Raw genomic sequence first — 12,500 nt, forward strand, 5'->3', positions numbered from 1 at the left:
CGCTGTATAAATTAAGCTTAGTTATATTATTATTATAGCGTTTTTCTCCATTTTGCTAATTGTTAACCCTTAGTACTAGATTGGGTACATGAATTCTTGCTGATTAGCTAGCCCAGTTAGCCCAATTATCTAGCTAGCTTGTATATCTAGCAAAACTATATAGGGATAAGTTTTGAGTATGGGCCTACGGTGCATGACGTCACAAGAATAACGATGTTTGTACCATGAGACAAGTGGTGAAAATAGACACACAGCACACGTGTCTGCGCGAGCATAAACTGAGGTGCTCCACGTGGCTTTGTTAAAAAGACACGAGCGTATTCACACTGAAATGGCATCTGGTGTAAATTAGACTCTAAGAAGCACATTTATACTCATTAATTAAAATTAACCTGCCCTTGACAAACATTACAACATCTCACAAGGACCCCCCTGACCAGAAACACAAGATCTGAGATCTGAGATGGGCGCTAACGTATTCCATTTGACCTTTTTTAGCTTCTCTGCTCAGAATGGTTTAGAGTCTGTCTGTCTCTCTGTCTGTGTGTGTGTCTGTCTGTGTCTGTCTGTGTGTGTGTCTGTCTGTGTCTGTCTGTGTGTGTGTCTGTCTGTGTCTGTCTGTGTGTGTGTCTGTCTCTGTGTGTGTGTGTCTGTCTCTGTGTGTGTGTGTGTGTGTGTGTGTGTGTGTGTGTGTGTGTGCGTGCGTGACAGGGGCACAACACCCCCCTGGCCAGAAACACAAGATCTGAGATCTGAGATGGGCGCTAACGTATTCCATTTGACCTTTTTTAGCTTCTCTGCTCAGAATGCTCACTGCTTATATCCTGTACCATGTTTTGAGTCTTTGAGTCTTTAGAGGAGGCTTTTCAAGGCTTTTTAACACATGCAAGTGATTCATGACAATAATTTGGCTTAATGTCTGTACGTTTTGTTTGGTATAATTTTTTTAATGAAATTGAAAAACACAGAGTTTTAGAAGTTTTAAAAGCAATTGTTATTCAGTAAATACTTTTTAGGGATTTGACTGGTCAGTTTCACATCGGAATGATGGGGGCCCCGTCCACATAACGGGTGAATGACCTCCTCCCTCATGCTCCCTGATCACGTGACACTTTGACAAAACATTTAAAAACAAGCACAAAGTACTCATACAACCAGTCAGACATGACGAGTACCATAAGTAGCGAAACATTTCCGAAGGCATTTTAACTTTGAGGTTTTTTTGTCGTAATCCACTTGTCGTAAATTCTTTTTTCCCCATTTTTGTAATGTTCTGTAGTGACTTTGTGTTAAAGGATTGCAGGCTCTCTCATGCCCCCTAGAGGTAGACAGGGGCACAACACCCCCCTGGCCAGAAACGCAAGATCTGAGATGGGCGCTAACGTATTCCGTTTGACCTTTTTTAGCTTCTCTGCTCAGAATGCTCACTGCTTATATCCTGTATCATGTTTTGAGTCTTTGAGTCTTCAGAGGAGGCTTTTCAAGGCTCTGCGCTTTGTTCTCTGGTATTCTGCTGTGCAGCGGCAGTTAGCCGTGTGGGGGAGGAACTAGTATGCCACACAGCGGGGGGATGGTATGTCAAGAATGACAAAGGAGCTGTTTGCGTCATCTCACAAGGAGCCAATCCAAACCACCAGTACGCCGCCTGCTCTGTATATTTCCCACAATACACCTCGGCTGGCTAAGGCAGGAGGAAATAAACAACTAATGGTTAAAAATACTTAATTTTATGAATGTGAATCATTATATTTCTTGCTTCTATGGACATGCTAATTTTTCTCACCTAGTTTGAGGTCTTCTTAAGGCAAATCTTCATTTTTTTCTCCAAACCATGGACAGGACACACAGTACAAGGTCCCAGGACTTATAGTGGCCCTTCATAGGTTTTGTTCGTGCTTGCTACGGCAGCACATATACTAAAATTGGAACGATACAGAGAAGATTAGCATGGCCCCTGCGCAAGGATGACACGCAAAATCGTGAAGCGTCCAATATTTTGGCCCCTGTGGGACCCCCGGGGCCAATAGAGCCGTCAGAACTCCCATAGAAGGCTCCGAGAGCCACAAATAATTCTTAATAACAAAGAACTGTAAATTGCATATAATCTAAGGTATAAATAACAAAAAAATAAAATGAAACTAAAAAAAAAGCAATATATAGGAAAAAAATTCTCAAAATATACATATATCGCATTAAAATTAATAGAATTAGGTGAAAAGGCTGTATTTCATGCATATTTTCTTCCAGATATATTTTCAGGGCAGTAATTTCAGAAGTTTGATAGATGCTAATTGGTGTCATAAACTTTAAACTTTGTTAACGGCATGAACCTCAAAGCTCAAGTGTCACAGTGAAGAAACAACATCTGGACACCATTTTGGTCAGTCCACTATGTAAATGAAACATTAGTGTAAGATTTTTCCTTGAACTTCTCTGATCATAATTTAAATAAAAGGGGCTCTAATAACTTAGGAAAAATTATCAAGAATCAACCAAAATCTGAAATCTCTGAACCTATTTTTCCAGAGTATTTCAATCTCATAACCACACAATGCATGAAGTTATGAAGTTTTTTGTTTGTTTTTATAAATGACTGATTGCTGTTTTTGCCAAACAGCCACTGCACCTTCTGCATATGGCTTACGATTCTAAAATTTTAAATAATAATACATTTCTTATTTAATATTCTGAAAATATACATATTTGGTGGTTTAAACTTTAAAGTTGAAGATGTTAGTCATATACAGGCCTGAAGGTACAGAGGTATTAGAATGTAACAGTGTAGTGGAGGGGTATTAGAATTTAGATGAGTTTAAATGGAGGTTATGTGTAAATTAGTTTAAGGCGGGGGGGGCACTACAAGCTTCCATAACGTTTAGACTTCCTTGACATTAGAGAATTCTGGCCCTTAGTATTCAAACCATCTTCTTTAACTCTTAACTGTGTTTTAAATACTATTGTTGAACGTTTGTTTCATATTTCTGCAGGTTTCACTGAGTTTTTCTCTTGGAAAATCTCTTAACTGAAGATCAATTGTTAATTTTGAGTAACTGTTTGGCGCCATCTAGTGGGCATAAAAGAAGTAGAACATTAATTAAATTTTTTGTTTGGGCCGATACCTAAGATCTATTTGTCGCCAACTAACCTGTCTAAAAATCAAGGCTTTTAAGTGTGAGACCACACGCACGCACGCACGCACGCGCACACACAATTTCTCTGGTCTTGATAGTATAAGAAATGCTTCATTTGTTAAATTCGTCGTTTAAAAATAAGGGAGTTTAACTGTGGCAAGCACACACACACACCGTTTCTCTGCTGCTGATGTACGAAATGCTTCTATTTGTTTAGCTACAGCGGTTCAGCTCATTCTGTGCGTTCAGAAACTCAAACGAAAAGCTCGGAAGCCGATAAATAGGGATGTGGTGTGCAGTATTAAAAATGTAATGTAAAAAAATCTAGTATATTTAACTTCCCTGATACCTGCTCTTAACTACGCGTTATGAATCAATTACACCAATATAAATCGCGCATGGATCTCTCAAACACGTTAGGTGCGGCGCAAACCACATGGAAAGACATTCTGAATACTTTGATAATATCTAAAAACCCACAAATAACGAAAAAAAAAGTGAAAGGCAAGAGAACTGTATTAGAGACGTCTGAGAGTAGACTGGAAGGATTATTACAGTGTGTTCAAATGAGAAAGGTTCTGTACGCAGAGGGTGAATCTTACTAACTGCACATTCATTTAAAACATTTCTGTCGCCTGTTGTATCGGTTTAGGACGCACAATAACTCCACTCGCTACGTTACGGATCAACTTACTAGCGCCCCCTTGCGGAAAACCCGCAGGCTGCTGGAGGTGTGCTGCGGCGATTTCAAATCCAGGGAAGCTGTCGCATGTTCAGTCAAAACTAATAATAAAAAAGAATAGGATGTATAACCTCTTATAATTTTTTTTTACTGTATAAACAAATCACAGTGACAAAAATACATTTTTGCTTCAGCTGCTAAAATATTGGCACTCTAATGAAACAGTAACTGGGTAACGTAGAAAAAAAAATATAGAAAGAAAACAGATCCTTGTTTAGTCATAAATGCACACACAGTAAAACAGATCAACCATCAAGCAACACAAAACATACCAATATAATTAGCCAGGGAGTTTCCACAAGACTTATTACAGAAATGCCTCCAACCAAAAAAAGCTAATATTCAAAATAAACAAAACCTTAAAGAAAAGGCAACGTGAGGATGAGTTTGTTAAATGTCCCTTGTTTGCATTCATTCATTGCTACTGTAGCATTCCCCCTCAAAGACTTCACACACACACACACACACACACACACACACACACACACACACACACACACACACTTCCCCTTCTCTCAGGGCTTTGACTGGTTACACCAGTGGGTCCGAATTTCACTACTGCAACCAACAACAATCCCTTTCAATCAACATGTGCCAAAAACCTTGGCAAGAACAAGTTGAGTCAAGTCTGGCTAGCTAAACCTTTTGTAGGACCAGCAGTGACGTCCTGCACACAGGACAGGCAGGGTCCGCAGTTATGGCCTCCCCACCACAGCCTATAAAACTAGGCCTCAGCTGCAACAGTTCAGCTAGCAGAGACTCTAGCACCTCAAGTCATTTCCTAAATTTCTCTGCTTCCAAACTGAAGCGATTACAACAATTTTAGTTTTTCTCTCAACAACTCTGCCAATTAGGGCCCAACATACATAAACATGGTGCAATTTCTGGTTGACAGAAGGTTCCCAGCAGCTGGGTATTGCATGAAACAGAATTTCAGGAAGATGCATGAGCCCAAACAGGAACGTCTCCCAACCCTCTCTCCGTGGGGCAGTCTTGTGGCGTAGCGAGAGAATCTCCGTCAACCAAAAAGGGCCTTTCAGTCCAATCAAAATGTCTGACTTCACACTGATGCTCCCGGGCATCTCACACCCCGTCTCAACAGGCTCCCACTTTCTATACGGACGCAGGTCACTGTGAACTCTTCGATTACACTCTTTGCCGACATTCCAAGTGTTAATTTTAAATGTGGCCATGTAAGACGAACCGACGCTTCTGCCATCCCAAATTTTGTCAGTGGACTTCAGGAAGGCAAACGTCCTCGGTTCCTCCCTGATCAGCCCGTAACTCAGCTCAGCCCGTTACACCAAGGGGGAGTCCTGCTGGTTTACCAGCAGAGGAATCGAGGCTGGCGCAGTAAATGTTACACATTAAGACTGCACATGCACTGTAGAGTACAAAACGGGGAAAGAAAAGCCTAATCTAACAGCTAATGTTACAAACATGACTATTTACATATTCCTACACCCCACCCCCAAGGGCCCAATACTACCGTTTAGCTGATAGGCATGTGTACACAGACACTTAAGAGACAAATCTTTCCCCATATATCTACACATAAATAAACCCCAAAAAACAAACAAACCAGCTTTTATTACAATATAAACGGATCTGCCATCAGTAGCGCGTTTTGTACGGTATAAAGTGACCACGTCACCTGCGCTTTGGTACTATGAGGAAACATCATTAGAAAAGAAGAGTAACACAACGACCACAACAGTTCCCTTGTCAAACAGAGGAAGGTCCCCTCATTGACCCAACACAGGTAAGGTCACAGGGGCCACGGAGTGAGGTCACAGTGAACACACGGGTCCGTCCCGACCCGCGTCAAAAGGTAAGGGTTCGGAAAGTCATTCTTCACTTCCAATTTCAGGACCTCCGCAAGTACCGGCCGCACACAGGCTGGGTTGCGGTTTGAGCCATGGTCTGTAGCGCGTGACCCTAGCGCTGGACATGCCGCACGAAGGCCTGCACCAGCTGGATGAAGGGCTCCTGGCCCTCCTGCGTAAGCTTTGACCCCAGAGGGGTGGGCTTGGTCTGGGGGGAGGGAAGCAGACCGCCGGCGGGCGAGGAGGGCGACCCACGGCGGAAAAACCTGGACAGCGATGACAGCAGCGTGCTCTGGAAAACAAAGGGGCGGTGGAGAAGAGAACACGGCAGAAGTGAATGGGACGATTAACGTAAAATGTCTCCTCAGTGCCCCACCGTCTGATGATAACAGCACAAAGAAGTGTGTGCGCGGGTCCGCGCAGGTATGGCGAGACCCACCAGCTCCGAGCTGAGCTCCTGCTTGACACGCTGCTTGTCGCGTGGCAGAACGGCCGGGTCCTTCAGACAGCGCATGGCCTGAGAGATCAGCACGTAGAAACAGTTCTCCATCGAGAACATCAGCAGGGACCTGCAACAGACCAGAGACACGTAAAGGGAAGGGTTGTTTTAAACTAAAAATCAGCGATGGCATGAGCAGCGTAAACGCGTTTTCTCCTCACTTCAGCGCTTGTGTCTCCTCAGATGAAACCACCAGCTCCTTCTTCTTCTCGATCTGACAGGATGGACGAGAGATTCAGACCCTTAGACAACACAGCAAACTATAACCCTTCAATGCTAAACTAAACATGAACCACAGACAAATTATAAAGCTCACATGAACTCTAAAATATCAGAATACCATGAGGAATAGATTGTAAACCTTTAACCTTAACCAGACTGTAAAAGTCCATTCCAGTGCACACAGACGTCTGTTCTGTATAAGAAACACTGTGTTCCAGTGGCCTGTGCTGAAGACTCTACCTCGCCCAGCATGCTCAGAGCCACATTGATGGTGGCCAGCAGGGTTCCGAATGACGGGGCAACGTCCGAGTCAAAGGCAGGCGTTGTGAAACTCAGCACGAACAGGGTCCTGTACTCAGCAAGGTCCATGGACTAAAAACACACACAATTAAATCATATTTCTAGAGTACTAAACACATTTTTGGGAAGTTGTTTTAATTTGTTTTAAGTGCTGTAAGGTCACGTGTGTGTGTGTGTGTACCTGGTCCAGCAGTATCTGACAGCAGTCTGGTGTAAAGTGCTGTAAGGTCACGTGTGTGTGTGTGTGTACCTGGTCCAGCAGTATCTGACAGCAGTCTGGTGTAAAGTGCTGTAAGGTCACGTGTGTGTGTGTGTGTACCTGGTCCAGCAGTATCTGACAGCAGTCTGGTGTAAAGTGCTGTAAGGTCACGTGTGTGTGTGTGTGTGTGTGTGTGTGTGTGTACCTGGTCCAGCAGTATCTGACAGCAGTCTGGTGTAAGGTCACGTGTGTGTGTGTGTGTGTGTGTACCTGGTCCAGCAGTATCTGACAGCAGTCTGGTGTAAAGTGCTGTAAGGTCACGTGTGTGTGTGTGTGTGTGTGTGTGTGTGTGTGTGTGTGTACCTGGTCCAGCAGTATCTGACAGCAGTCTGGTGTAAAGTGCTGTAAGGTCACGTGTGTGTGTGTGTGTGTGTGTGTGTGTGTGTGTGTGTGTGTGTGTGTGTGTGTGTGTACCTGGTCCAGCAGTATCTGACAGCAGTCTGGTGTAAAGTGCTGTAAGGTCACGTGTGTGTGTGTGTGTGTGTGTGTGTGTGTGTGTGTGTACCTGGTCCAGCAGTATCTGACAGCAGTCTGGTGTAAAGTGCTGTAAGGTCACGTGTGTGTGTGTGTGTGTGTGTGTGTGTGTGTGTGTGTGTGTGTACCTGGTCCAGCAGTATCTGACAGCAGTCTGGTGTAAAGTGCTGTAAGGTCACGTGTGTGTGTGTGTGTGTGTGTGTGTGTGTACCTGGTCCAGCAGTATCTGACAGCAGTCTGGTGTAAAGTGCTGTAAGGTCACGTGTGTGTGTGTGTGTGTACCTGGTCCAGCAGTATCTGACAGCAGTCTGGTGTAAAGTGTTGTAAGGTCACGTGTGTGTGTGTGTGTGTGTGTGTGTGTGTGTGTGTGTGTGTGTACCTGGTCCAGCAGTATCTGACAGCAGTCTGGTGTAAAGTGCTGTAAGGTCACGTGTGTGTGTGTGTGTGTGTGTGTGTGTGTGTGTGTGTGTGTACCTGGTCCAGCAGTATCTGACAGCAGTCTGGTGTAAAGTGCTGTAAGGTCACGTGTGTGTGTGTGTGTGTGTGTGTGTGTGTGTGTGTGTGTGTGTGTGTGTGTGTACCTGGTCCAGCAGTATCTGACAGCAGTCTGGTGTAAAGTGCTGTAAGGTCACGTGTGTGTGTGTGTGTGTGTGTGTGTGTACCTGGTCCAGCAGTATCTGACAGCAGTCTGGTGTAAAGTGTTGTAAGGTCACGTGTGTGTGTGTGTGTGTGTGTGTGTGTGTGTGTGTGTGTGTGTGTGTGTGTGTGTGTGTGTACCTGGTCCAGCAGTATCTGACAGCAGTCTGGTGTAAAGTGCTGTAAGGTCACGTGTGTGTGTGTGTGTACCTGGTCCAGCAGTATCTGACAGCAGTCTGGTGTAAAGTGCTGTAAGGTCACGTGTGTGTGTGTGTGTGTGTGTGTGTGTGTGTGTGTGTGTACCTGGTCCAGCAGTATCTGACAGCAGTCTGGTGTAAAGTGCTGTAAGGTCTCGTGTGTGTGTGTGTGTACCTGGTCCAGCAGTATCTGACAGCAGTCTGGTGTAAAGTGCTGTAAGGTCACGTGTGTGTGTGTGTGTGTGTGTGTGTGTGTGTGTGTGTGTGTGTACCTGGTCCAGCAGTATCTGACAGCAGTCTGGTGTAAAGTGCTGTAAGGTCACGTGTGTGTGTGTGTGTGTGTGTGTGTGTGTGTGTGTGTGTGTGTGTGTGTGTGTACCTGGTCCAGCAGTATCTGACAGCAGTCTGGTGTAAAGTGCTGTAAGGTCACGTGTGTGTGTGTGTGTGTGTGTGTGTGTGTGTGTGTGTGTGTGTGTGTGTGTACCTGGTCCAGCAGTATCTGACAGCAGTCTGGTGTAAAGTGCTGTAAGGTCACGTGTGTGTGTGTGTGTGTACCTGGTCCAGCAGTATCTGACAGCAGTCTGGTGTAAAGTGCTGTAAGGTCACGTGTGTGTGTGTGTGTGTACCTGGTCCAGCAGTATCTGACAGCAGTCTGGTGTAAAGTGCTGTAAGGTCACGTGTGTGTGTGTGTGTGTGTGTGTGTACCTGGTCCAGCAGTATCTGACAGCAGTCTGGTGTAAAGTGCTGTAAGGTCACGTGTGTGTGTGTGTGTGTGTGTGTGTGTACACCTGGTCCAGCAGTATCTGACAGCAGTCTGGTGTAAAGTGCTATAAGGTCATGTGTGTGTGTGTGTGTGTGTGTGTACACCTGGTCCAGCAGTATCTGACAGCAGTCTGGTGTAAAGTGCTGTAAGGTCACGTGTGTGTGTGTGTGTGTGTGTGTGTACCTGGTCCAGCAGTATCTGACAGCAGTCTGGTGTAAAGTGCTGTAAGGTCACGTGTGTGTGTGTGTGTGTGTGTGTGTGTACACCTGGTCCAGCAGTATCTGACAGCAGTCTGGTGTAAAGTGCTATAAGGTCATGTGTGTGTGTGTGTGTGTGTGTGTACACCTGGTCCAGCAGTATCTGACAGCAGTCTGGTGTAAAGTGCTGTAAGGTCACGTGTGTGTGTGTGTGTGTGTGTGTGTGTGTGTGTACGTACACCTGGTCCAGCAGTATCTGACAGCAGTCTGGTGTAAAGTGCTGTAAGGTCGTGTGTGTGTGTGTGTGTGTGTGTACACCTGGTCCAGCAGTATCTGACAGCAGTCTGGTGTAAAGTGCTGTAAGGTCACGTGTGTGTGTGTGTGTGTGTGTGTGTGTACCTGGTCCAGCAGTATCTGACAGCAGTCTGGTGTAAAGTGCTGTAAGGTCACGTGTGTGTGTGTACCTGGTCCAGCAGTATCTGACAGCAGTCTGGTGTAAAGTGCTGTAAGGTCACGTGTGTGTGTGTGTGTACCTGGTCCAGCAGTATCTGACAGCAGTCTGGTGTAAAGTGCTGTAAGGTCACGTGTGTGTGTGTGTGTACCTGGTCCAGCAGTATCTGACAGCAGTCTGGTGTAAAGTGCTGTAAGGTCACGTGTGTGTGTGTGTGTGTGTGTGTGTGTGTGTGTGTGTGTACCTGGTCCAGCAGTATCTGACAGCAGTCTGGTGTAAAGTGCTGTAAGGTCACGTGTGTGTGTGTGTGTGTGTGTGTGTGTGTGTGTGTGTACCTGGTCCTGCAGTATCTGACAGCAGTCTGGTGTAAAGTGCTGTAAGATCACATGTGTGTGTGTGTGTGTACCTGGTCCAGCAGTATCTGACAGCAGTCTGGTGTAAAGTGCTGTAAGGTCACGTGTGTGTGTGTGTGTGTGTGTGTGTGTGTACCTGGTCCTGCAGTATCTGACAGCAGTCTGGTGTAAAGTGCTGTAAGATCACGTGTGTGTGTGTGTGTGTGTGTGTGTGTGTGTGTGTACCTGGTCCAGCAGTATCTGACAGCAGTCTGGTGTAAAGTGCTGTAAGGTCACGTGTGTGTGTGTGTGTGTGTGTGTGTGTGTGTGTGTGTACCTGGTCCAGCAGTATCTGACAGCAGTCTGGTGTAAAGTGCTGTAAGGTCGCCAGAGTTTTGCTCAGAATCTTCAGCAGGCTGCACTGCACTGCTTGCAGGGCCTTAGACTCCGCCTCCTCTCGCTCACCAACCAATGGCTGCTCTTTGGAGGTGTGCGGGACAACACGCTGTGGGCGGGGCCCCTGAGGTAGTGCCTCCCCGTTCTTGGCCTGAAAGGAAACCAAAATCAGTTACAACACAAAACCAACCTCACCTCTTTTATTTCACTCCTCATGACCCAACACCGCAAAACACAACCAGTTGTTTAGAACACAGCTGTGTGTGTGCGCGAGAGATTTTATATATACACATACACTCACCTGGAGGTAGTGGTGGAGCATTTTCTTGCTGTGAAGGAGGTATGTACACGTCTGGCACAGGTAACACAGGTTCACCTGTGCAAACAAGAAACCACCTTTTAAAGGACTGCACAACAAACACCGGTGCGCGCACACACCTGTATACTGGTACCAGTGTGCATAAGTGAGTGCTCGTGTCTGTGTGGGCATGTATGAGAGCATGTTTTAGAGCACGTGTGTGTTTGTGTGCAAGTGTGTGTGTCTTTATACCTGCACATCTCTCAGTAGCTGGGGTAGGTGAAACTGCCACTCTCTACAGAAGCTGGAGAGCTGTAGCAGGAAGCCCACAGTGTGATCCGCCTCATCTAGACACGCCAGAGACTGTACGGTCCGCACTGCACTCAGACACTGGAAAACACACACACACATTATTCACCAAGATATTACAATTAATTGATTATTCACATACAGATATGCTAAACACACACACTCTACCTGCAGAATGCGCTCCTGGTGGACCCCCACAAAGTCCAGAGCCTCACTGATGAAGTTGTAGCGTAGCGTCTTGAGCAGGCTCTCCATCAGAGACAGACAGAGGCGATACACCCCTGACCAGCAGGGGGCGTCCAGGGGCTTACGGGAGAACGCCTGGGGGGGTAGGTGATCAGTCAGAGACCGAGAGAGACAGCAAACAAGGAATGCAGACAGGCACTGGGAGCAGGAGTGCTCTGCGCTCTTCTGAACATGTGCAGAAGTGGAGGGGGAGTAGTCAGCGCGTACCTGCGGGGCTCCGTTAGCCGGCCCTTCATACACGCTCAGCAGAGGGAGGCAGACGCTCTGAATCACACCGGCACCTGCTACTGCTGCTGCCCCCTACATCACCGGAGGACCAACAACAATTAGTAGGAAAGCTTTACTGGCTAGAGCGCCCGCGCACGCACCCGCGTGTGTGTGTGTGTGTACCTGCGGCGTCCTGGCCAGCGTCAGCAGCAGATGCAGCGCTGCCTCGGTGAAGTAGAGGTTGTGCGTGGAGCGCAGACTGAGCTCCAGGGCGCTCAGTACCGACGGCAGAACGGGCAGCTTCCTCATAACCTGCAGCCACTGCTCACCTGCCTCGTCCAGACCGCACAGCTCCTTAGACAGGTGTAGGGCCAGCACACACACCTGAGGGAGGGAGGGAGAGGCAGGGGGAGGATGACCTTTTCCAGGTTCTTGGCCAGAAAAACTGATCCCCTCCTGGCCCCAAAATCTTTCTGGCCTGGAACCCACGAACCCATGAAGTTGTTTATCCACCTTATTGCCATGTTCAACCAAAAGTGCGAGGACCACAGCAAACAACAGTAATGATCAGAGAAACAGACTACCCGCGATACGGTGCTGTAGCTTATTCAGAGCGCATCCACACACAACATTGCTGGGCTCTCAAGACCAACTGAACTGTTCACAGGAACCAACACGAGCACCAACAGAGTGGCAACACACGCACGTACCCACCCACACAGACACCCACCCACCGAGTCTCGCTGGTCTTTCTGGACACTGCGTGGAACATCCGTCTCCATGCTGTCTTCCTGGGAATCGTTCCGCTGGGTCGTGTGACGAGTGCTGTCAATCAAAGCCAGTGCCTCATCCTGGACCGTCTCACACACGCACAGCAGCAGCTGGGGCAGCTGGGTAATATCTCCCCCTGGACAGGAAGCAATAATGAACATCCACACACAGCGCTGGTGTGTGAAGTAGCCCGTGGAAAGTAGAAGCAGCGGTAAAGTCAAGAAATAAAGGGCAAACTGTGCAT

General features: G+C 46.8%; 1 protein-coding gene and 1 non-coding gene across 3 annotated transcripts in view; one reads left to right on the top strand and one right to left on the bottom strand.

Annotated features, from left to right (window-relative positions):
• The first annotated feature begins 1,892 nt into the window (after positions 1-1,892).
• LOC113569043 lies at positions 1,893-1,999 on the top strand. The gene has a single exon (XR_003409686.1). It is a non-coding gene; the product is annotated as a U6 spliceosomal RNA (small nuclear RNA).
• Positions 2,000-3,938: 1,939 nt separating this feature from the next.
• nup188 (nucleoporin 188) overlaps positions 3,939-12,500 on the bottom strand; it is a 21,907-nt gene continuing 13,345 nt past the window's right edge. For both annotated transcript variants that reach the window (XM_027029998.2, XM_027029997.2), the window contains exons 33-43: positions 12,220-12,392; positions 11,669-11,869; positions 11,486-11,578; positions 11,201-11,353; positions 10,976-11,113; positions 10,727-10,801; positions 10,367-10,576; positions 6,661-6,792; positions 6,360-6,412; positions 6,139-6,268; positions 3,939-5,991 (exon numbers count right to left, since the gene is read on the bottom strand). In XM_027029998.2, coding sequence (XP_026885799.1) covers positions 5,812-5,991; positions 6,139-6,268; positions 6,360-6,412; positions 6,661-6,792; positions 10,367-10,576; positions 10,727-10,801; positions 10,976-11,113; positions 11,201-11,353; positions 11,486-11,578; positions 11,669-11,869; positions 12,220-12,392 — 1,538 coding nt within the window. In that variant the 3' untranslated portion in view covers positions 3,939-5,811. The remainder of the gene's footprint in view (positions 5,992-6,138; positions 6,269-6,359; positions 6,413-6,660; positions 6,793-10,366; positions 10,577-10,726; positions 10,802-10,975; positions 11,114-11,200; positions 11,354-11,485; positions 11,579-11,668; positions 11,870-12,219; positions 12,393-12,500) is intronic.

This window comes from Electrophorus electricus, chromosome 22, assembly GCF_013358815.1.
Source record: "Electrophorus electricus isolate fEleEle1 chromosome 22, fEleEle1.pri, whole genome shotgun sequence".
In the NCBI taxonomy this organism is placed as follows: domain Eukaryota; kingdom Metazoa; phylum Chordata; class Actinopteri; order Gymnotiformes; family Gymnotidae; genus Electrophorus; species Electrophorus electricus.